This window comes from Pristiophorus japonicus, chromosome 12 (genome assembly GCF_044704955.1).
Source record: "Pristiophorus japonicus isolate sPriJap1 chromosome 12, sPriJap1.hap1, whole genome shotgun sequence".
Lineage (NCBI taxonomy): Eukaryota > Metazoa > Chordata > Chondrichthyes > Pristiophoridae > Pristiophorus > Pristiophorus japonicus.
Genome location: NC_091988.1, coordinates 147,095,506 through 147,121,877, shown reverse-complemented (window position 1 = coordinate 147,121,877; position 26,372 = coordinate 147,095,506). Strand labels below are relative to the sequence as shown.

The 26,372-nt window shown below is 42.6% G+C and overlaps 1 protein-coding gene across 6 annotated transcripts in view; it reads left to right on the top strand.

The window, feature by feature from the left end:
* ripor3 (RIPOR family member 3) overlaps nt 1-26,372 on the top strand; it is a 227,936-nt gene that overhangs the window by 95,198 nt on the left and 106,366 nt on the right. For all 6 annotated transcript variants that reach the window (XM_070896021.1, XM_070896019.1, XM_070896020.1 and 3 more), the window contains exons 2-4: nt 4,718-4,844; nt 20,093-20,227; nt 24,064-24,142. In XM_070896021.1, coding sequence (XP_070752122.1) covers nt 4,744-4,844; nt 20,093-20,227; nt 24,064-24,142 — 315 coding nt within the window. In that variant the 5' untranslated portion in view covers nt 4,718-4,743. The remainder of the gene's footprint in view (nt 1-4,717; nt 4,845-20,092; nt 20,228-24,063; nt 24,143-26,372) is intronic.

The following is a 26,372-nucleotide window of genomic DNA, read 5'->3' as shown; positions in this document are numbered from 1 at the left end:
GGAAGTGCATCCGGGAGGGCACTGAGCACCTCGAGTTTCATCGGAGAGATCATGCAGAAATCAAGCACAGGCTGTGGAAAGATGTGCGGCCAACCTCTCCCACCCGCCCTTTCCCTCAACGACTATCTGTCCCACCTGTGACAGAGACTATGGGTCCCGTATTTGTAAAGGTGGGGGGGTGGGGTTGTGTGGTCTCTATGAGGGGGTCAGGTTCCCTTCTGACCAACTTGAGCGGTTTCAAATCGCTCCCCCTCCCTTGGGTTCTGTACTCTGGATTTATTTGGGGGGTATGACAAAAGTGCAGAGGACGCTGGTTTGATGCAAAGAACTTTGGTTTTATTACAGTCAGGGTAATACAGGCTTACTACTCTAGTAAGAAAATACAAGGCCAAACTTACAATACAAGGAAAGGTACAAGGTCAAACTTATAATCACTCTAATAAAGTACCATACACTACACATTCAATGGGGGTTGCAGTAAAATTATACCTCCCACTTCCCAATACCTAATTCTAGCTAGGTTAGACTCCAGGGCAGGCAGGGACTTATGCTTACCAATCCTTTTGATAGTTAATGGTAGATGATGATGTTCTTCCTTCCTTCAGGACTTCAAGACTTCGAGGCTGGAGAAGTTAGTTTACAACTGTCACGTTGGTTTCTCTCCTTGTCTTGATGAGGTAGTAGCAACCACCTCTCTCCCCTCTCTCTCCTCGTCTAACCTCTGTTGAAAACAGTGGCCAGTTATACGATTTCAGTGTTCTAATCTTGCTGCCCAATCTGTTCACAATCCTTTGTATAATTTTGATGGGCTTGGTTCTTCTTTGTAATATTTTGTCGGGCTCGTTAAAGTTGATATGTCTTGGGTGGGTTGATGTTCGAAAACTGTTTCCTGATGAAAATATTAGTTTGGTAATTGCAATGTCCTTTTGTGCTTAGTCTTTCGCATACAGGCTGGACTGGGCCTCTTTGTGATGTATATGCTGAAATGGTTTGTCCAGACCCATGTTGATGGGGAGCCACCTCTGAGTGATTTTGTGATGGTAATGTCTCTTGTGGAGGAAGATTTTCAAATATTTATTCTTCCAAACAGGTTAACTCAGTCCTCACACCCAGACAGTTCCAATAATCAAGTGGGCTTATTTTGTTCCCTAGGTCCACCCACAGACTTGAATTTGTCTTGTAAAAGTTCATAATTCTATTAAGTTCGTAGTTTCTTCCATAAGCACTTTAGAATTCCAAACTTTTCGGTAGATATTCCCAAATTAAATTTCCTTTCGAATGAGCCCAAACACAGGGGCGGTTCTGGTGAATTTTGCTCTCTGCATATTAGATTGTACTGCCACATAAGGACTCATTTTAAGACTGGAAGCAAGTCTTCCTCTATTCCGAGGGACTGCCTATGATGATGATGCATGTGTATGTGTCTATGGGTGTGTGTGTCCAATTCTGGGCACCGCAGTTTAGGAAGGATTTGAAGGCCTTGGAAAGGGCGCAGAAAAGATTTACGAGAATGATTCTAGAGATGAGGGACTTCAGTTACGTGGATAGACTGGATAAGCTGGTGTTGTTCTCCTTTGAGTAGTGAAGGTGAGAGGAGATTTGATAGAGGTGTTCAAAATCATGAGGGGTCTAGACAGAGTGGATCGATAGACACTATTCCCATTGGCAGAAGAGTCAAGAACCAGATGGCACAGATTTAAGGTGATTGGCAAAAGAACCAAAGGTGACACAAGAATTTTTTTTTTTTACACAGCGAGTGGTTAGGATCTGGAATGCACTGCCTGAAAGGCTGGTGAGGCAGACTCAATCGCTGTTTTCAAAAGGGAGTTGGATAAGTACCTGAAAGAAAAACATTTGCAGGGCTATGGGAAAGGGCAGGGGAGTGGGTCTAGTAGAGGTGCTCATGCAGAGAGCCAGCATGGGCTCGACAGGCCAAATGGCCTTCTTCCGTGCCGTAGCCATTCTTTAATTCTCTGATTCTATAAGTTGGAGCCATTCCACTGAAAAGCACTCATTCACCATACTTTAAACACTACTGACACATTGAACTTGTACCAGATATAAAACCTTTAGTTACAAAGATAGATGCCATCTGTTTTGTCAAGGTTGTAATGTTTGAGTCAATGCGTCACTCTAATTGGTTTTATACCAATCTGCCCAATACAGAAATTTTTGAACATAGTGACCATACAACCACTAACCCTTCCGAAAGTGCGGTGCCCAGAATTGGACACACACACCCAGAGACTTCATGGGGAATATTAAGAGGATGTCATTCTCACATTACTCTCACTGCAATTTAAAAAAAATTCATAATACAAATTGTAGTAAATCTTCAGTAAAAACACAACAGTGTATTGGAGGTGACATCATATGGGAAACATTTCTACCACTTTGTGCCCTGAGTTTTTGAGAGTTTTCAGGGCAGCCCACTTATAGAAATTATTTTCCTTTTACTCCCTCCCCCATTAATTCTTAATATATATTATGTATATTGTTTTTACATGCAGAAGCGAAAGTACAAATTGACATGATGCACATAGTGGCAATGACCTGAAGTCCTCTAGCACCAGTTGCTTTGGTTTCAGCCAGTGTCTATTAGTTTGTCAGCTTCATACGTAGAAGAACCAGATCCAAACTTTACATAAACAGAGTTGTTTGCTTTTAACACTTAACCTTTGGGGTTCGACTATTACTCAACAGTTCCTTGAGTGGGTCTTTCTATCTTATTTCTTCTCTTCCATTTTGTAAGATATTCCATCTTGTTCCTGTCAGATTTTGTTGCACTATTTTTTGATGCAAGGGTGGCCAGATTACCTCTTCGTTCTGTAATGTCAGCTTGGCTCAGTTTGTAGCACTCTTGCCTTGGAGTCAGAAGGCTGTTGGTCTCAACTCCACCACAGACTTGAGCACATAATTTAAAGTGACACTTCAGTGCAGTGCTGAGTGAGTGCTGCATTACCAGAGGTGCCATCTTTCAGATGAGACATAAAATGGTGTCCTATCTGCCTGTTCAGGTTAGTGTAAAATATCTCATTGTACTATTTGAAGAAGAGCAGGGAGATCTCCCAGTGTTCTGGCAAACATTTGTTTCTTAACACCTTCAAAAAACAGATTATTTGGCCATTCATTTATTTGCTATTTATGTACTAATTTGTATTCACAACAGTGACTGCACCTCAAAATTATCCACTGTGCTTAAAATGCTTTGTGAGGTCCTGAGGATGTGATAAAGTGCTATATAATGCAAGTTCTCTCTTTCTTTATTGTTCTTGAACACGGCACTAGGTGGTGTATGAGAACACTGTGGGTTGCCTTATTGTCAGAATTAATTCACCTTTGAGGAAAGTGTCTTATCTTTGCTTTTTGTCCTAATCATACCATCTGAGTTTGAGAACTTGCTATTTGGCAATATTACTAGATTTTGTTGAGAGCCTGACAATCTTGATAAAGCATGTGACAACATACTAGAGCACAGGGTGATTGGACATTGTTGCCTACACAGTGATCTCTTGATTTCAATTGTGTCATTGGCGGCAGTTGCTGAGTGAAGGCCAGGCATTTTTCCCAGAAAAAGAAAGAAATAAAACTTTACAGGACCAATATTTATAGTGGATGGTTCTATTTTAATAGAGTTGTTTCACTTACTGTCCCTACATCCTAACAAAATTCCCTTTCGCGTAAGTTGTTGGAAAAGAAAATGAGAGGCAACAGGACAATCCCAGTTCAGTCAATACCCCACAATTAGTCAGGCCGTAAATGGAGACTCAGATGCCCATCAACACATGTATCCCAGATGCAAGTCTGAGGTGAAAGGGAAGCAGGCTACAAATGGGCCTAGTGCCATAACACGTGTAACATTGCTGTATGGGACTTATAAAAACTAGTGTTCTACATTAACACACCAACAATGTGTTGTTCCATTTGGTACATATATTATTTCATTCTGTCATGATTATACACATGGAACATTCTTCTGCTTCAGAATTTCAGTGCAGTCAAATATCTTAGATCAGAATTGGGTTTTCCAACACCTTATTTTTGTATGTTTAATGATTCTTAGAAACCTTTTTTTGAATGAATGTCTGATTAAATTGGTTAAATGAGAACAGAATAATTTACTTTGCTAGTGTGTAACAGCAATGGTCATTTCCCCATAAATTCAAAATAACTTGTGTTACTTGACATACTCTTTGCACCATTACCAGGTGCCTTCATTCCAATTAGATGGAATACATCTGATCCTCTTGATGTTTCCCATGGGAGGGAATACTCTTCAGAAATAAAAGCACAGTGCCGTTTTATTCGGGCGTGATTAGTTTGTGGAATTGTTCAACATTTCCACATTAAGGAGCGCCACTGCATAGGAATTTGGTTGTTTATTGAGAATATTGCATCAGTCATAGCTCTGGTGGTCTGGTTGCTCCAGTCACGTTTGTTTCTCTGTGGGATTTAGTCTTCAGGGACTTACCAGAAGTCACTGTCAAAATGCTGTACTGTGGCGAGTGAAGACGTGTCTTTCTAACATCAGAAGAAGCAGAAAGAGCATAAGAACCTTCAATTAATATGAAATTCTAAAAATAGAAAATTTTGTTGACATAACTTTCTTTTAGGTTTTACCAACTCAAGGATTTCTTCTGTTGTCCATGGTCCAAGGAATTGATCCTCTTTTTGTGCGCTGCCTCATATCTGATGCATTTTTCTTACCTATCTGTAGGAATTGTATCCAAATCCCTGGGAATAATGTCTGTGAAACTGCACTTTTCCTCTCCTGCTGATTCTAGTGGGGTCAACCGCAGCCGTTCGTTTGCTGGCTTTAGTTCAATGCAACGCAGAAGATCCCAGTAAGTATTATAGGGGCTTCTATCACAGCTTATGGGATTGTGACTATATTGGGGTAGAAATTCGTTAGCTTAGCGCCCCTGGAAAGGGTCGGAACAGGGGCGCTAAAGGGGTCGGAGCCGCGAGCGCCGGCATTCGTACTGCTCAGCACATTCAGTGCGCCAGCGACGCTGACCAATACCACCCAGGAGTGTCGAGCAATGCCCCCGGTTTTGACATCGCAATGATTTTTGTTTGGCGCTGACCCTGTAGCGCTCCGTAGCGCACCCTAGTGGACTGCCTGGGAAAGCGGGCGGTCCGAACTGTTCCGGCAGCACTGAGGAAAGGAATGAATACATCAGGTAAGCGTGATTGTTTTATTTTTTTTATTTTTGCAATTTATGTTTATGTGGGGTGGGCAAGGTATTGGGAATGTTTTTTGTGGTTTTTTTGGCGATGTATTGTTGTCAAGGGAGGGTTCTGTTAGGGTGCTCAGAGGCCAGCTCTTTAGCTCAGGATTTTCAGTTGCTCAGTTGACCTAGCGCCCTAAAAGAGGTGTGAAACATCTCCCTTTGTCCTCCGCTCCACACTCAGTGCTCAATATAATTTGCTGAAAAAGTGTGAGTGTAGGTAGGTAAAGCCAGAAGAAAAAGACCAAGAGCATTTTGAGTTTTATACATGGACGCGACTGCTGCCAACGACATAATGTCATCGTGCATGTGCAGTTCCAATGTTCTTTTGGTTGTTCTTGCCAGGCTTCGTAGTCAGCATTCATTTTCCGGTCACTAGAATAATTCACAGCCCTGCTTCTCAAATGTGGCCACAGACCCAATGGTTTAGGAAAGGACAGTAACAGTTCATAAAATCCTACTGCGTGTAAAATGCTAATGACTACGATTCGATGTAAATATTTGGATGCGAAGACTTTGCAGGTTTAACAGCGAAGTTGAGCATGTACTCTGCTTAGTTGACAGGAAGGATCTTTTTAAAAAAAAGAGAAGCATATAAAGCTTGAGATAAAGTTGAGCCTGGAGCTTTGGGCTGAGAAATCGTGGCTATTTTCAATGTGGAACCGTCTCTAATTCAAAAAGGCATTTGGGCAGAAAAGGCTGTGAACATTATCCTGCTAGTTGCGTGTTTATAAATCAAATTGCTAATGGGAAACTGTTGTGCGTTTTAAATTTTATTTGCATTTCTTTATAATAAAATTATTTCCAACAAGGGAAAAAAAAATCGCTCGAGTTGGCATTTACACAGACCTCCGTCTGTTGTGGTGAACATTATTTTTTAAATTTGGGACCTGACAGTTATGCGCAGAATGCTTCTGTACAGCTTCCAGTTCGTTGGCAGTAGTCACTCTGTTTATAAACAGGGGCAAACAGTACAAGAGTAAAGAAGTAATAATAAATTTGAACCAAACATTGGTTAGGGCACAGGTAGAGTTCTGTCTGCCGTTTTGGAACACTCCTTTATGGAAAGGATACTAAAGGCATAAACAGTGTACAACATAGGTTCACCAGAATTATGCCAGGATTTGGGAACTATACTTATAAGGAGAGACTTGAGATATTAGGACTATTTCCACTGGAGCAGAGAAGGCTTAGATGAAATTTAATTGAAGTTTTTAAAATTAAGAGATAGAGTAAGTAGGGAAAGACTATTTTTCCTGGTTGGGTAGTTGGTGACAAGGGATTACTAAGAAAGTGAGGGGGGAGTTTTGGAGAAATTTCTTTACACAGAGGGAAATCATTGAGGCAGAGGCCATCATATCTTTTAAGGGAAAATTGGATACGTATTTGAAGCAGAGAATGATACACAGCTATGAGGAGTAGTTTTTGATTGCTGTAGCAAACAGCTGGAACTGACACATGGACTTACATGGCCTTGTTCAGTGCTGAAGCCTTTGATGGCTTCTATGGTCTGTATCCATTCCAAGCTCACTGGCTCCACATACCCCAGAGAGGTGACTATAAAATTTGCTATACATCAGTCATTGAAAGTTGGCATGCAGGTACAGCAGGCGGTGAAGAAGGCAAATGGCATGTTGGCCTTCATAACGAGAGGATTTGAGTATAGGAGCAGGGAGGTCTTACTGCAGTTGTACAGGGCCTTGCTGAGGCCGCACCTTGAATATTGTGTACAAGGTTGGTCTCCTAATCTGAGGAAGGACATTCTTGCTATTGAGGGAGTACAGCAAAGGTTCACCAGACTGATTCCTGGGATGACAGGACTGACATATGAAGAAAGACTGGATCGACTAGGCTTATATTCACTGGAATTTAGAAGAAAGTGAGGGGATTTCATAGAATCATATAAAATTCTGACGGGATTGGACAGGTTAAATGCAGGAAAATGTTCCCGATGTTGGGGAAGTCCAGAACTAAGGATAAGGATAAGGGGTAAGCCATTTAGGACCGAGATGAGGAAAAACGTCTTCACTCAGAGAATTGTGAACCTGTGGCATTCTCTACCACAGAAAGTTGTTGAGGCCAGTTTGTTAGATATATTTAAAAGGGAGTTAGATGTGGCCCTTATGGCTAAAGGGATCAAAGGGTATGGAGAGAAAGCAGGAATGGGGTACTGAAGTTGCATGATCAGCCATGGTCATATTGAATGGTGGTGCAGGCTCGAAGGGCCGAATGGCCTTCTCCTGCACCTATTTTCTATGTTTCTATACAGCATGGCTTTACTTTAGTGATCTCCTCCAGTCTTCTATTCACACATGCATCCTTTGTTCCTGTAACACTGGGCTTTTCCTTGCCCCCATCTCTCTGCTTCACTACGACACTGACTCTCTGAAACTCCCTACCCAGTTCCCTCTGCATTGCCACCTCCCACCCTATTTATACAAACCTCCATAAAACCCTTCTGTTGAACATTGCCTTGCTTTCCCACCCACAATCTTCTCTATTTTTCTCTTTTCCCCTCCTGCCCAGTATTTACTGTATTATGCTTCTAATGTTAAGTGCTTTAACAACTCCCTTGCACATGAAGACCTTATAGGGATGCAGGTAGCTGTATTTCCCAAATTATTCTCTTCCCTCTCCCGGTGGCACTGACACTTGTTGGGATACAGTTCCACAAGGGTTGGTAGTCCCACGTTACCTGACCAAGTGTGAGCCTCGATCATCATCATAGGTGGTCCCTCGAACTAGGATGACTTGCTTCCACATGAGTTCACAGATGTTTCAATGAAGGACCCAATATTCTAGTCCTGGTTGGAAGGGGTGGAAGATGCCTGTGCGTGGATTTTTTTAACATGTGGTAACCATTGCACATCAGACACCACACGGGCTTGACAGAGCTCGGTCTTTATCCAGTGGCAAGGGTTAACCAGGACAACTGGAGACCAGCTCTGCTGCACGGACCTAGAGCACACACATATCGTAGTGTGGGCAGGCCTGTGCTGCCCCTGGGCCCTCGGCTTTTCTGGGCCCCGTACCCTCATTTGCCGTACCTCCGCCACAATCTCTCACCGCTCCTCCTCCACAAACATTCGCCGCACCTCTGCCACAATCTCTCGCTGCTCCTCCGCGACAAAACACTTGCCGCATCTTCGCCACGATCTCCAACCGCATCAAACATTCGCCAAACCTCCGCCACGATCACCCACCAAATCTCAGCCACGGTCCCTCAACGTTCCTCCGCCTCAATCACTTGCCGCACCTCTGCCACAACTTTCCCGCTCCTCTGCTTTACCAGGGCCCCAACGATGCTCCTGCCCACGCTCCAAACAGCGACCCAGTCGCCCACCTTGAAGCCGTCGCACACTTGGAGCAGCTCGCACTGGATGTTGTAGTAGTATGCTCCAGCTCTTATATTTCCTGACTGGAGGAGCTATTCTCTCACACGTTGGGGCCCACGATGCTCCAGGGCCCACCGCTTCAGCTTATACTTCCCGAACTGCGTTCACCTGCTCTGGGTGTGGAAAGGGATACACTCAGTCATCCAGCCTGCCGACACACCAGCGAGTTCACACTGGGGTGAGGCCATTCACCTGCTCAGAGTGTGGGAAGGGATTCACTCAGTCATCCACCCTGCTGAATCACCAGCGAGTTCACACTGATTAGAGACCTTTTAAATGTTCTGACTGAAGAGATTTAAAAGCAAAAAGCATCTGCTTAGATACCAGCGAGTTCTGTCTGGGGAGAGGCCATTCACCTGCTCTTTGTGTGGAAAGAGTCACTGATTCATCCAACCTGCTGAAACACCAACATACTCGCACTGGGGAGAGACCATTTCCCTTCTCCGTGCGTGCATCGTGGCCCCCCGATCTGTGAGAGAACAATTCCACAGGTCGGGAAGTATAAGAGCTGAAGTGCGGACCCTGGAACATTGTGGCCTCCCGACCTGAGCCTAGATACTGAGTGTTGGCAGACTAGTCGCTTGCATAGGGCATCACATCTGACCTTAATTTAGAGCTTGCCTGACAGCCAGAGACATGCACTTTCCACTCGGGATTACTGGATAGTGATCAGGATCACAAGCCCTGGCTGCTTTTTCCTCTTCCCAACCCAACAGTACGAAGGCTAACTGTAACAGCCAAACTTCTGCACTGTCTGAGATGGGCTGTCTTAGGTCAGCACAGATCGGTAATCAGGCCAGGGACCTTCTAGTGTACATGTTTTCATACTGTACCTTTACCCAGGTGACCACCAAAGTAATTCTGAGTTTGCAAAAAACCTTTTACTTCATATTTTACTTAATATTTGGGGAAGACTTACTAGTACCAAAATTAAAAGGCCAAGGAGTGACATGGAATCACTTCACATGAAGTGACTTGAAATGATTGAAAATTAAACAAGAAAAGTAAGAGCCTCTTGAATGTGTTTTTAAGAAAGAAGACTCACTTTAGTACAGTGTTTACTCACAACCCTCTGAATCATCACAGGTACTTCACATGCTGTGAGTTACTTTGAATGCAGTGAGTGTTATAAAGTAAGTGTTGCCTACATGTGTACAGCAAGATCCCACAAAGACCAATGAGATGAATGGCCAAAATACATGGTTATGGTAGAGTTGTTTGAGTGGGGACTGTAGGCTAGGACACCAGGAAAACTCCAATATCTTTTTCATATAGTTCCATGGGATCTTTAACATCCAACTCAAAGCACTAGGATAGGAAATCACTGGCACAGGTAGATGGGGCCTCAGTTTAATGTCTTATTAAAAAGATAGCACCTCTGACAAAGAATCACGAGAGCATCAAACTAGATTATGCAGTGGAGTGGGGGCTTGAGCTCACAAACTTCTGACCCAACAGTGAGTGCCACCAACTGATCCAAAATGACACAGTGGCAAAAATAAATTGAACATGGCAGGAGCAAGCAGTTGATGAAATATTACACCGCTCTTTTCCTGACAATTAGTAAAAAATGTTTTGCCTTTGGCTCCATGGATGAAAAATCTACATCACAGGTGGAATCGAAACTTAAGTCTGTCAAGTAGTTTTCAGGTGATAAGAATAGGGATTTTTAGATAACAATAGCAATAACAAGAATGTTTCTGTTATCTAAGTTAAGAGAGAATGGGGAGTGAAGAGATTTAAAAAGCCATATATGTTAGAAAATGCACAGTGGGTTGGTTAGTATCTAACAGAGAAAGATAGGATAAGTTTAATGTTTCAGGTGTACCCTTTAATCAGAACAGTGATTTATTGAGACATATGGTGATACATATCCAAGTCACATATGATACTGATTTGAACATATATTGCCATTCCTTCATCATTGCTGGAGTAATATCCAGATATTCCCTAGCATTGTGAGAGCATCAGCTCACAAGGACTGCAATGGTTCAAGGAATAAAGGCCCAGCAACGTCTCAATTAAACTATGGAGATACAATAATGCAGTTTTGCCAGTGTCACGAGAAAACATACAAGATACATTATAGGCAATGTTAGAAACATAGAAACATAGAAAATAGGTGCAGGAATAGGCCCTTCGAGCCTGCACCACCATTCAATATGATCATGGATGATCATTCACCTCAGTACCCCTTTCCTGCTTTCTCTCCATACCCTTTGATCCCTTTAGCCATCAGGGCCATATCTAACTCCCTCTTGACTATATCTAACGAACTGGCATCAACAACTCTCTGCGGTAGAGAATTCCACAGGTTAACAACTCTCTGAGTGAAGACGTTTCTCCTCATCTCGGTCCTAAATGGCTTACCCCTTATCCTTAGACTGTGACCCCTGGTTCTGGACTTCCCCAACATCGGGAACATTCTTCATGCATCCAGCTTGTCCAGTCCCGTCAGAATTTTATATGTTTCTATGAGATCTCCTCTCATTCTTCTAAACTCCAGTGAATACAGGCCCAGTCGATCCAGTCTCTCCTCATATGTCAGTCCTGTCATCCCGGGAATCAGTCTGGTGAACCTTCACTGTACTCCCTCAACAGCAAGAACGTCCTTCCTCAGATTAGGAGACCAAAACTGAACACAATATTCCAGGTGAGGCCTAACCAAGGCCCTGTACAATTACATTAAGACCTCCCTGCTCCTATATTCAAATCCCCTGGCTATAAAGGCCAACATGCCATTTGCCTTCTTCACCACCTGCTGTACCTGCATGCCACCTTTCAATGATTGATATACCATGACACCCAGGTCTCGTTGCATCTCCCCCTTTCCTAATCTGCCGCCATTCAGATAATATTCTGTCTTTGCGTTTTTGCCCCCAAAATGGATAACCTCACATTTATCCACATTATACAGCATCTGCCATGCATTTGCCCACTTACCTAACCTGTCCAAGTCACCCTGCAGCCTCTTAGCATCCTCCTCACAGCTCACACCGTCACCCAGCTTAGTGTCCTCTGCAAACTTGGAGATATTACACTCAATTCCTTCATCTAAATCATTGATGTATATTGTAAATAGCTGGGGTTCCAGCACTGAGCCCTGCGGCACCCCAGTAGTCACTGCCTGCCATTCTGAGAAGGACCCATTTATCCGTACTCTCTGTTTCCTGTCTGCCAACCAGTTCTCTATCCACGTCAATACATTACCCCCAATACCATGTGCTTTGATTTTGCACAATAATCTCTTGTGTGGGACCTTGTCAAAAGCCTTTTGAAAGTCCAAATATACCACATCCACTGGTTCTCCCTTGTCCGCTCTATTAGTTACATTTTCAAAAAATTCTAGAAGATTTGTCAAGCATGATTTCCCTTTCATAAATCCATACTGACTTGGACCGATCCTGTCACTGCTTCCAAAAGCGCTCTATTTCATCTTTAATAATTGATTCCAACATTTTCCCCACTACGGATGTCAGGCTAACTGGTCTATAATTCCCCGTTTTCTCTCCCCCTCCTTTTTTTAAAAAGCGGAGCTAGGAGCTAAATTAAAAAGTTGGACCTCAAAAGTAGTAATCTCAGGATTGCTACCAGTGCCATGTGCTAGTCAGAGTAGGAATCGCAGGATAGCTCAAATGAATATGTGGCTTGAGGAGTGGTGCACAAGGGAGGGATTCAAATTCCTGGGACATTGGAACCGGTTCTGGGGGAGGTGGGACCAGTACAAACCGGGCAGGACCGGAACCAATGTCCTAGGGGGAGTGTTTGCTAGTGCTATTGGGAAGAAGTTAAACTAATATGGCAGGGGGATGGGAACCTATTCAGGGAGACAGAGGGAAGTAGAATGGGGGCAGAAGCAAAAGATAGAAAGAAGAAAAGTAAAAGTGGAGGGCAGAGAAACCTAAGGCAAAAAGCAAAAAGGGCCACATTACACCAAAATTCTAAAAGGGCAAAGTGTGTTAGAAAGACAAGTCTGAAGGCTCTGTGCTTCAATGCGAGGAGTATTCGGAATAAGGTGGACGAATTAACTGTGCAGATCGCAGTTAACGGGTATGATGTAATTGGCATGACGGAGACATGGCCCCAGGGTGACTAAGGCTGGGAACTCAACATCCAGGGGTATTCAACATTTAGTAAGGATGGTCAGAAAGGAAAAGTAGGCGGGGTGGCATTGCTGGTTAAAGAGGAAATTAATGCAATAGTAAAAAAGGACATTAGCTTGGATGATGTGGAATCGGTATGGGTGGAGCTACGGAATACCAAGGGGTAGAAAATGTTTGTGGGAGTTGTGTACAGACCACCAAACAGTAGTGGTAAGGTTGGGGACAGCATCAAACAAGAAATTAGGAATGCGTGCAATAAAGGTACAGCAGTTATCATGGGTGACTTTAATCTACATATTGATTGGGCTAACCAAACTGGTAGCAATGCGGTGGAGGAGGATTTCCTGGAGTGTATTAGGGATAGTTTTCTAGACCAATATGTCGAGAAACCAACTAGGGAGCTGGCCATCCTAGACTGGGTGATGTGTAATGAGAAAGGACTAATTAGCAATCTTGTTGTGCAAGGCCCCTTGGGGAACAGTGATCATAGCATGGTAGAATTCTTTATTAAGATGGAGAGTGACACCGTTAATTCAGAAACTAGGGTCCTGAACTTAAGGAAAGGTAACTGATGGTTTGAGGCGTGAATTGACTAGAATAGACTGGCAAATGATACTTAAAGGGTTGATGGTGGATAGGCAATGGCAAACATTTAAGGATCACATGGATGAACTTCAGCAATTGTGCATCCCTGTCTGGAGTAAAAATAAAACGGGGAAGGTGGCTCAACTGTGGCTAACAAGGGAAATTAGAGATAGTGTTAAATCCAAGGAAGAGGCATATAAATTGGCCAAAAAAAGTAACAAATCTGAGGACTGGGAGAAATTTAGAATTCAGCAGAGGAAGACTAAGGGCTTAATTAGGACGGGTAAATAGAGTATGAGAGTAAGCTTTATAATGGGGAACAAAGAAATGGCAGACCAATTGAACAAATATTTTGGATCTGTCTTCACTAAGGAAGACACAAATAACCTTCCGTAAATACTAGGGGTTCGAGGGTCTAGCGAAAAGGAGGAACTGAAGGATATCCTTATTAGTCAGGAAATTATGTTAGGGAAATTGATGGGATTGAAGGCCGATAAATCCCCGGGGCCTGATAGTCTGCATCCCAGAGTACTTAAGGAAGTGGCCCTAGAAATAATGGATGCATTGCTAATCATTTTCCAACAGTCAATTGACTCTGGATCAGTTCCTATGGACTGGAGGGTAGCTAATGTAACACCACTTTTTAGAAAGGGAGGGAGGGAGAGAGAAAGCGGATAATTATAGACCGGTTAGCCTGACATCAGTAGTGGGGAAAATGTTGGAATCAATTATTAAGGATGAAATAGCAGCACATTTGGAAAGCAGTGACAGGATCGGTCCAAGTCAGCATGGATTTATGAAGAGGAAATCATGCTTGACAAATCTTCTGGAATATTTTGAGGCTGTAACTGGTAGACTGGACAAGGGAGAACCAGTGTATTTGGTGTATTTGGACTTTCAAAAGGCTTTTGACAATGTCCCACACAAGAGATTGGTGTGCAAAATCAAAGCACATGGTATTGGGGGTAATATACTGACGAGGATAGAGAACTGGTTGGCAGACAGGAAGCAGAGAGTACGGATAAATGGGTCCTTTTCAGAATGGCAGGCAGTGACTAGTGGAGTGCCGCAGGGCTCAGTGCTGGGACCCCAGCTCTTTACAATATACGTCAATGATTTGGATTAAAGAATCGAGTGTAATATCTCCAAGTTTGCAGATGACTCTAAACTGGGTGGTGGTGTGAGCTGTGAGCGGGACGCTAGGAGGCTGCAGGGTGACTTGGACAGGTTAGGTGAGTGGGCAAATGCATGGCAGATGCAGTATAATGTGGATAAATGTGAGGTTATCCATTTTGGGGGCAAAAACGCGAAGACAGAATATTATCTGAATGGCGGCAGATTAGGAAAAGGGGAGGTGCAACGAGACCTGGGTGTCATGGTTCATCAGTCATTGAAAGTTGGCATACAGCAGGTGGTGAAGAAGGCAAATGGTATGTTGGCCTTCATTGCTAGGGGATTTGAGTATAGGAGCAGGGACGTCTTACTGCAGTTGTACAGGGCCTTGGTGAGGCCGCACCTTGAAAATTGTGTTCAGTTTTGGTCTCCTAATCTGAGGAAGGACGTTCTTGCTATTGTCGGAGTGCAGCAAAGGTTCACCAGACTGATTCCCGGGATGGCAGGACTGACATATAAGGAGAGACTGGATCAACTGGGCCTTTATACATTGGAGTTTAGAAGGATGAGAGAGGAAACATATAAGATTCTGACGGGACGGGACAGGTTAGATGCGGGTAAAATGTTCCCGATGATGGGGTAGTCCAGAACCAGGGGACACAGTCTCAGGATAAGGGGTCGGCCATTTAGGACTGAGATGAGGAGAAACTTCTTCACTCAGAGAGTTGTTAACCTGTGGAATTCCCTACCGCAGAGAGTTATTGATGCCAGTTCATTGGATATATTCAAGAGGGAGTAACATATGGCCCTTACGACTAAGGGGATCAAGGGGTATGGAGAGAAAGCAGGAAAGCGATATTGAGGAAATGATCAGGCATGATCTTATTGAATGGTGGTGCAGGCTCAAAGGGCTGAATGGCCTACTCCTGCACCTATTTTCTATGTTTCTATGTTTCTATTGTATTAGCTACCCTCCAGTCCATAGCAACTGATCCAGAGTTGATAGACTGTTGGAAAATGTTGTATTAGAAGTTTCTAAATTATCTATTATATTGCGTATTGAACTGACATAACAGACAAATAACTCCGGGAGGAATTTCCCATGTAACTTGGGCTGGTGTTCGTGTTCAGTGGGGTGATTCCTGCTGGCTCTCTATCCGTACTGATCTTCCGTCTGTTGGACGGTGGAAGCAACCACCCAAAAAGGAATGGGTGTAACCAAATAAGGTGATAATGAGAGAGTGATTACCACAATAGCAGCGCCTGATGCCAGTGAGTTACTGCTGTCCATTGTTGCTGGGACTCTCTTTCACCCAAGGGAGCACAATCAATCACCAAACAATGGTGGATCTAGTAGAGGCCAGATTCTTTTCCCTAACCTGAAAGAGATGGGCTCCTTTAAGCTGCTCCAGATGGCAAAAACACTGTAGGAGTCCAGCCAAAATATTTAAAATTAGGTTGTCTGTCAAGATCAGTGGTCGTCTGCAGGGCGGACACAATTCCCACGTTTTTGCAATTGTGGTGGTACAACAGCTGAAGATGATGATCTAGGCCTCTCTCTGTCTGTGAGGACATAATTATAAATCAGTTTTTATTCTCTAAAGTGCATCTTTTATTCTGTAGCCAATACTTTGAATTTCCCTATTGGATAATAAACTTTCTGATAGATTTTTAAAAAACCAATCATATTTTCCATGGGTTTAGATTTGCCACCAATATGAAAAATTCATAATTTAAGTTATGTTCGAAACTCACATCATCCAGTAGCAGTGATACAACAGCAGTATTCAATCAGACTTGTGTTAACCACAGCCCTGGTCCGGTAACAGGAGAATCCAGGCAATGTAATTTCTATCACTCAGTCAATATTCTAAATGGATGTTCCTAGTTCGCCTGCTGTCAGACACATTGCAAATAACAAGCTGTGAACATTTCACATAGATTGCTTGGGGGCTTAATCTGAAATTAAACTCATTTAAAACAGGTGTTAAAGCTGCAGGAAACAGTGTCTAGATTTATTTCCAGCTAATGTTCTCCACTGCTATTTAATTTGGGCCAATTCAAAATGACTACATGGAATAGCTGATTGAGAGGCAGTGGCAAGGTTGCACTTTAATCCACTTGCATACTTTAGCTGGTGAGGAAACTGTCCTATGGTATTGAAAGAGTTAACCAAAGGGTTCTGTTTCCTTTCTAAAGCAAGTGAGCATTATATGAAGTTTATGGATTTCATTCTAACCCAATGTTAAAGTACATGCTTGTTGCTCTACACAGCATACTGTTAGTTTGTGCAAAGCATCCTAAATGGATTTCTTAAAAAAATAAATCTATTATGACTTCACTGTAGAGGGTCAGCATCCATTGCAACGAGGAGAAGCCATTGCAATGTTAATACACAATAATATTACACGATCCTAATGTGCTCACTGACCTACATCGGCTCCGGGTCTGGCAAAACCTCCAATTTAAAATTCTCATCCTCGTCTTCAAATCCCTTCATGACCTCCCCCCTTCTTATCTCTGTAACGTCCTCCAGCCCTACAATACTCAGAGATCTCTGCATTCCTCCAGTTCTGGCCTTTGTGCTTCCCCTGATTTCCATCTTCCTACCATTAGTGGCCGTGCCTTCAACTGCCTAGGCCTGAATCTCTGGAATTCCCTCCCTAAATGTCTCCACCTCTATCCCTCGCTCTTCCTTTAAGACTTTCCTTAAAATCTACCTCTTTCACCTGTCCAAATATCTCTGCATGTGGCTTGATGTCAAATTTTATCTGATAGATCGCTCCTGTGAAGCATCTTGGGACATATTATTGTGTCAAGGAGCTATATAAATGCAAGTTATCGTTGATCCGCAGAAAGGCCTAACTGAAGGAATCTTTTTTCAGTTGTCATTCAATGTTAAAGAGGCTAGTATAGTACATCAACCTTTTTGAGGATTAATGCGGATTGGCAGTGGGCAGGTGGGAGTAGTTTATCACACATGGTAAACAGTTGTGATGCACCACATAATAATAAGACGCCTTTTGAATATATCCATTTCCCTCGTCAGTATCGTGGTGTTTATACTTCACTCGGGGAGATGTGAGGGAACAGCATCCAGTCCAGTGATGAAATTGGAGAAATTTTCATAATTATTTTCAACTCCCCCTCCACAATTCCCTCCAGTCGACATATCTCGAGTAAATTTAAATAAGTGTGGGTGAGACATCATTACTATCCATGTGGGGAATAATTTACTTGTAAGTTGCCAGACAAAATCATTGGAACAATAGGGCGATAAATGTAACAGCCAAAGGACAATCAAGCTTACAGAGCTGTTTCGATTCTGAAAAACAAGTTGCTTTACTTTTACTTATTTTCTGAAAGGATATTTTGCAAGGATGCACGGATTTTTAAAAAAAACAGAAACCCATCGACAGATCATGAAATCAGTGAGGCATGTTTTTTTTAAAGTTTACTAAACAAACTGTAAAATCCTCATGTTGTGGAATTTTTGGAAGTAGTGCAAAGACGACAATCCTCAAAGAAATGATTCATGTGTATGATATGCTTTGTAACCCTTTGAGTTCTAAATTTCCTTCGCAGTGTTCAAAATATGCATGTGTTTCCAATCGGATATCAAATCCACAAACTACAATCTGTAAAATGTCAACTGTGAAAAATGGTAAACATTGTAGGAATTCAGGGCACCGGAAGCAAACTTTATTCACAGTCTCCATTCTTGTGCTCACGTATTTGGAAAGTTTCTCGGTGCATTATGTTATATTTGAGGATTTCAGCCCACTTCTACTCTTCAGTGGAGAACAACGTGAAGACAAATAGAAAAGAAAGGAGAAATTGCAAAGTAGAAACAAGAAATAAATAGCAATATGTGGCAGTGATTTCAAGGCAGTAATTTGATTAATGGGGGCAGATGACATCATAAACGAAAACAACAAAGACAAAGTAATTTGTAAGTTACATGAACTCAAAGATTAGATTATTGCTTTACTAGTTCGAGATCACGTTAGTGTATTTAAAAAAATAACTACATACAATGGATTTTATAAGATGGTGATATTCAGTTTGGGGCTTGTTTCTAGGTGATCAGCACAGATATCAGTAATCAATGCATGTTGTCGGATGAGTATTAACAATTGTTCTAGATTTAATTTGCTATTGATTGCTGAGAAATTTTATGACCAACACATATATTTAATTTAAAACTTGTACAGGAGTCATCAAGGTTGCTACCATAGTCCACAGAGGGGTAGTCTCAGTGGATTCCTCCTCTGTTAAGGTCACAGCAAAATTCTGCTACCCATATGAAGTGATAGGTTCGCATAGAGCCTTGTCTGGCAAGCACAATTCATGAAAGCAACAAATTCATGATTTTCCCACCTTGCTGAAGCAGCAACATGTAAAAGTAGGTTGTCTCAGAGCATGAATGAGGCTAACCCTCTCCCTGATCCTCTCTTGCTGGGAGAATAGTGCTGTTTTATCAAAAAAGATTGGGTAGACAATATAGAATACAAGACCAGGGAGGTTATGCTTGAACTATATAAAACACTAGTTGAGCCACAGCTAGAGTACTGCATGCAGTTCTGGTTACAACAGTAGAAGAAAGATGTGATTGCACCAGAGAAGGTACAGAGGAGATTTACAAACATGTTGCCTGGACTGGAGAATTTTAGCTATGAGGAAAGATTGGATAGGCTGGGTTTGTTTTCTTTAGAACAGAGGACGCTGAGGGGAGACCTTATTGAGGTATATAAAATTATGAGGAGCCTAGATAGAGTGGATAGAAAGGATCTATTTCCCTTAGCAGAAGCGTCAACAACCAGGGGGCATAGATTTAAAGTAATTGGTAGGAGGTTTAGAGGGGAGTTGAGGGGGATTTTTTTCACCCAGAGGGTGGTGGGGGTCTGGAACTCACTGCCCGACAGGATGGTAGAGACAGAAATCCTCATAGCATTTAAAATGTACTTGAATGTACACTTAAAATGCAGAACCTACAAGGCTATTGATCAAGAGCTGGAACGTGGGATTAGGCTGGATAGCTCTTTGTCAGCCGGTGTGGACACAATGGGCCAAAATGACCTCTTTCCATGCTGTAAATTCAATGATTCTATGACAAGAATAGGGGGCTTGGTATGAGGAGGAAATGATGGGTGGCAAAAAGAACATCAGAGAGAATGAAGAGACATTAGAGCTCTGACCGGAGTGTATGGGAATAGAGGCAAATAGGGAAATGGGAAGATCAGACCAGGCAGAGGGGCAATAATAATGTCAACTCCACATCATTTAAATGTTTTCCAATAGATTTGGTCACACATTCAAAAACTATAGCCCTGTGATTTGTACCCATGCTATTTAATTGGGAAAAATTAAAAGAAGACAATGGTATCGATCCATTACTAATTCAGCCAGATTAAATTTGTCTGCATGCTAAACAAAGATAACATTGAGCCCTTCTTATTTCGTTTTTACAAAACCCAAGAGTAACCCCCCCAAGATGTTTGGTTACAGAATGAGGATTATTTTGTTCATTGCGAAGTATAGTAATCTACCTTAGCAACATAGTCTTCCAGGCACATGGGATAGTTATAGTATGAAAACTAGCAGACATTCAAATATATTTTGTTCTTTCAGAATGAATTAACAATGCAACAATTTTCTTTTGCAGAAGTTCTCCAATGTCAAGAATGCCCTCAGTAAAATCAGTAAAGAGGCATGTCCCTTCACAGAAAAGTTCCATCAGTTCGGAGCCACAGCCTAACCGTGTGGAGAAAATATACAAGTCATTGCGGAAAGGCCTAAAGTGAGACCCTTTGTAAATTGTACTACGACCTAAAAGAACCATGTAAAGTACAACTTGCTCCATTCAGCATTAGTCATTTATTTATGCTATAGCGTTATCTGGTTAAATTAGTCAAAGTGCTGACCCTTTAGATTAATGATCGCTTCAGATGTTATACTTGCCAACGATCAGTGTTTCATGCTCACATCAGTATTTTGGGGGTACAGTCATCATGTCAACGTTTGCTGATAAAAGTTAGCATAGACTGAGCCCTGCTTGCCCCAGTTCTACTCCTCCAATGCACCAGAACAAGCCTCTCTATCCTCTCAATGGTACACCAAACACTAACGGCAGCTGTTGCATCCTCTGCATAATTCTTCTGAGAACTTGAGTTCCTGCCGACAGTATATAGAGGCCGCAATCTCTGCCATTAAGGCTAGAAGATACATTGAGAGGACAAAGGGACCTGTTGCTCTGCATTAGCCACCAGAAACGGGTAGGAATGGGACCAAGGGAGCAGAGTGGGGAGGAATAGATCGGGCTTTAGGGGAGAAGGGAGGACAAGCTGGAAGCGATGTTTTGGGGTGAGGGATGAAGGAGAGAGACGGAGAAGAATAGTGCTACCTTGAACTAGGGGAGTGGAGATGAAATAAAAACAGAAAATGCTGGAAATACTCAGCAGGTCAGGCAGTATCTGTGGAGAGAGAAATAAAGTTAACATTTCAGGTCGATGACCTTTTTTCAGAGAAGGCTCATCGACCTGAAACTTTAACTCTGTTTCTCTCTCCACAGATGCTGCCTGACCTGCTGAGTATTTCCAGCATTTTCTGTTTTTATTTCAGATTTCCAGCATCCGCAGTATATTGTTTTTGTATTAGTGGGAGATGAATACCAGAATTAATTGGATTGGAGGTAGAGAAGAGTACTGCTTGAATTGAGGAAGGGGAGGGAGAAGAGTGCTAGTATAAACTGGGGTACAGGAGGAGAAGAGAAGGATAGAGAGTGGGATAGGGTACTGGGTGTCTGTGACCTGGGTGCAGAAGGGTAGATATCTCTGTGAACTTGGACAGAGACTTGGAAGGATTGGATGTTAGCGAGTTACAGTTGAGGTAGTCTTTGGGTAGATGATGGTCGGAGTGAGTGTGTTAAAAATGTAAATGCCACTTTAATTTTACTTTCCTAAGATAAATAAAAGTATTAATTGTGAAGTATAAAACTGCTTAAATTTAACCAGAATATATCATTTGTAATGGCAAAATTCAAAATTTCCCTGGAGCCTATCCCTGGACATCCTTACAAAATGTACCATCAATTTCCAAAAGGCATTCGATAAGGTGCCACACAAAAGGTTACTGCAGAAGATAAAGGTACGCGGAGTCAGAGGAAAAGTATTAGCATGGATCAAGAATTGGCTGGCTAACAGAAAGCAGAGAGTCGGGATAAATGGGTCCTTTTCGGGTTGGAAATCGATGGGTAGTGGTGTGCCACAGGGATCAGTGCTGGGACCACAACTGTTTACAATATACATAGATGACCTCGAAGAGGGGACAGAGTGTAGTGTAACAAAATTTGCAGATGACACAAAGATTAGTGGGAAAGTGGGTTGTGTAGAGGACACAGAGAGGCTGCAAAGAGATTTGGATAGGTTAACCGAATGGGCTAAGGTTTGGCAGATGGAATACAATGATGGAAAATGTGAGGTCATCCACCTTGGAAAAAAAAACAGGAAAAGGGAATATTATTTGAATGGGGAGAAATTACAACATGCTGCGGTGCAGAGGGACCTGGGGGTCCTTGTGCATGAAACTCTTTTAGAGTTTATCTGTAAAACAAAACATTAAACCGTGCCACCCAATCTGGATGACACACCAGACATTTACAAGGCCCTTTTTTTTTTTCCTTTTTTTTTTGTGTTTTTCTTTTTTTTTGGGGCACTAAAATCACATTTTTTCCCAGTGCCCCCTATAAAAGGGAAGGGGGACACTAAAAGCACCAGCAATTAAAACAAATTAAATTTTAAAACGTAAAATCAAATTAAAATTTGGTTGCCGGGCGTGATGATGCACTCCAGTCCGTCCGGTGCCCACCTCTCGCGGAAGGCCGCGAGCGTACCGGTGGACACCGCGTGCTCCATTTCCAAGGACACCCTGGACCGGATGTAAGAGCGGAAGAGAGGCAGGCAGTCAGGTTGAACTCCTTGTGCATGAATCCCAAAAAGTTAGTTTGCAGGTGCAGCAGGTAATCAGGAAGGTGAATGGAATGTTGGCCTTCATTGCAAGAGGGATGGAGTACAAAAGCAGGGAGGTCCTGCTACAACTGTACAGGGTATTGGTGAGGCCGCACCTGGAGTACTGCGTGCAGTTTTGGTCACCTTACTTAAGGAAGGATATACTAGCCTTGGAGGGGTACAGAGACGATTCACTAGGCTGATTTCGGAGATGAGGGGGTTACCTTATGATGATAGATTGAGTAGACTGGGTCTTTACTCATTTGAGTTCAGAAGGATGAGGGCTGATCTTATAGAAACATTTAAAATAATGAAAGGGATAGACAAGATAGAGGCAGAGAGGTTGTTTCCACTGGTCGGGGAGACTAGAACTAGGGGGTACAGCCTCAAAATACGGGGGAGCCAATTTAAAACCGAGTTGAGAAGGAATTTCTTCTCCCAGAGGGTTGTGAATCTGTGGAATTCTCTGCCCAAGGATGCAGTTGAGGCTAGCTCATTGAATGTATTCAAATCACAGATAGATAGATTTTTAACCAATAAGAGAATTAAGGGTTACGGGGAGCGGGCGGGTAAGTGGAGCTGAGTCCACGGCCAGATCAGCCATGATCTTTTTGAATGGCGGAGCAGGCTCGAGGGGCTAGAAGGCCTACTCCTGTTCCTAATTCTTATGCTCTTATGTTCTAATTCTGTCCCTTCACATTTGGATTTTCTCTTTAGGCTATCATGTACTTATGTTTTTTCCCCTCCTCTGATACAAGTGAAGGAATGTTATATATACCCACTGTTTAAGTTACAAAGCCTGTATAACTACTTCCTTTCATGGACCAATGCCTTTTAAATGCTGTGTCAACATTTAAATGGAATTTAATAAAAACAAAGTCTTGCATTTATAAAGCACTTTTCACAAAGTCCCAAAGTGCTTTACAGCCAATTAAGTACTTTTGAAGTGTAGTCAGTGTTGTAATTTGGGAGACGTGGCAGCAAATTTGCGCACAGCAAGCTCCCACAAACACCAACGTGATAATGAACAGATAATCTGTTTTAGTGATGTTGGTTGAGGGATAAATGTTGAGCTCCCCTGCTCTTCTTCAAATAGAGCCATGTGATCTTTTACATCCACCTGAGAGGGCAGTCGGGGCCTCGGTTTAATGTCTCATCTGAAAGACAGCACTTCTGACAGTGCAGCACCCCATCAGTACTGCACTGCAGTATCGGAATTTTGTCTCTGGAGCGGGACTTGAAAACCCACCACCTTCTGACTCAGGCGAGAATGCTACCACTTGAGCCACAGCTGATGGTGCCCATTTTACTGGGCAGATACTCCTCCCCAGATCAGGTGGGTATAACAGTACCAGATGAACCTCACCTAAAATGGTGATTGAGCCCCAGAGGTGTGACTTAAGCTTTTTGACACGTGGCCTTAATAAAGTTTAGTCTGCAAATTCAGCCATCTGCTCAGACGTAGTGTTTGTGTGTGAGCAGCTCACAGCTCTAACAGGAATCGAGTTTCTGTGGAAACCGCTCATGTGGCAATAACCTCCTTCTAATACAGAGAAAAGACCGTGAGGCAGAATGTTGTTTGGAAAATGTTACATTTTTGTGGATTAATGGTTATGTTATTTTGTTGCAGTAAGTATCTCGAAACGCATCAAAGTGAATTGGATTTGCTAACCATGCAACAGAAAGACATGAAAAGAAACTCCAGACTGGTATGTAAAAAAAAAATTAACAAAATGAATGTTCATTTAATATGACTTTAGAGCAAGACAGGCAACCTTGGGTTGCACTTTTCCACTGTTTCTGGTTATCTGCTTTTTGAATTCTTGGTGGAGTTTCAGAAAACTGATAGCACTGGAGCAGCATAGACTATGTGTCACATTCTTACTTCATTCATGGGATATGTGCATCACTGGCAAGGCCAGCATTTGTTACACATCCCTAATTGCTCTGAACTGAGAGGTGGTTAAGAGTCCAAGTTAATATCAGTGCATTCATTACATTTGTGGAGTAGCATGATGGGGAAGGTAGAGGGTGGGGGTTGGAGGGAGTTATTAATACAGCTCATGTTATTTTAATTATATTCAGCGAGGGTGAACCAGTTACAATCCCAGTGGTACTTTGGTACTTTGTCACCAAATATGAAACACGTTCAAGCTTACAGCATTGTGATCCTGATGAGTCAAGGTTTTCAAAGGCCTAAATGCTGCTTTCCTAATGAAAATAAAGGAGCTAATATTAATTTGGTGTGATTCATGATGAGTTAACATAGAAACATAGAAACATAGAAAATAGGTGCAGGAGCAGGCCATTCAGCCCTTCTAGCCTGCACCGCCATTCAACAAGTTCATGGCTGAACATGAAAGTTCAGTACCCCCTTCCTGCTTTCACGCCATACCCCTTGATCCCCCGAGTAGTAAGGACTTCATCTAACTCCCTTTTGAATATATTTAGTGAATTGGCCTCAACTACTTTCTGTGGTAGAGAATTCCACAGGTTCACCACTCTCTGGGTAAAGAAGTTTCTCCTTATCTCGGTCCTAAATGGCTTACCCCTTATCCTTAGACTGTGACCCCTGGTTCTGGACTTCCCCAACATTGGGAACATTCTTCCTGCATCCAACCTGTCCAAACCCGTCAGAATTTTAAACGTTTCTATGAGGTCCCCTCTCACTCTTCTGAACTCCAGTGAATACAAGCCCAGTTGATCCAGTCTTTCCTGATAGGTCAGTCCCACCATCCCGGGAATCAGTCTGGTGAATCTTCGCTGCACTCCCTCAATAGCAAGAATGTCCTTCCTCAAGTTAGGAGACCAAAACTATACACAATACTCCAGGTGTGGCCTCACCAAGGCCCTGTACAACTGTAGCAACACCTCCCTGCCCCTGTACTCAAATCCCCTCGCTATGAAGGCCAACATGCCATTTGCCTTCTTAACCGCCTGCTGTACCTGCATGCCAACCTTCAATGACTGATGTACCATGACACCCAGGTCTCGTTAAACAATGCTTTGGGATGTTTCTGATGGCGACACATACTAGGAGAATAAAATTCATCCCATAGTATTCATTAATGTCTACGGCAGTTTACTGCACTTGAGGTGCCTTAAACTGCAAGGCTACGGATCAAGAGCTGAAAAGTGGGATTATGCTGGATAGCTCTTTTTTGACCAGCGCAGACACAATGGAGCAAATGGCCTCCTTCTGTGCCGTAAATATCTATGTTTCGATGATACTAATCTATCATTTATTGTTGAGTTCTGTTAGTTGCAATTTAAAAGTACTTCAAAATTAAGGTTTTGGTCTAGAATATTATAAATACACATGTTTTCTCCAAAAAACAAATTGAACATAAAACCCAACATGTAAATTATTATTTTAATGGAGAAAGATTGCAAAGTGCCGCAATACAGCGGGACCTGGGGGTACTTGTGCATGAAACACAAAAGGATAGTATGCAGGTACAGCAAGTGATCAGGAAGGCCAATAGTATGTTGGCCTTTATTGCAAAGAGGATGGAGTATAAAAGCAGGGAAGTCTTGCTACAGATATACAAGGTATTGATGAGGCCACACCTGGAATACTACGTACAGTTTTGGTTTCCATATTTAAGAAAGGATATACTTGCTTTGGAGGCAGTTCAAAGAAGGTTCACTAGGTTGATTCCGGGAATGAGGGGGTTGACTTATGAGGAAAGGTTGAGTAAGTTGAGCCTCTACACATTGGAATTCAGAAGAATGAGAGGTGATCTTATCGAAATTTATAAAATGATGAGGGGGCTTGACAAGGTGGATGCAGAGAGGATGTTTCCGCTGATGGGGGAGACGAGAACTAGAGGGCATAATCTTAGAATAAGGGGCTGCCCATTTAAAACTGAGATGAGGAGAAATTTCTTCTCTCAGAGGGTTGTAAATCTGTGGAATTTGCTGCCTCGGAGAGCTGTG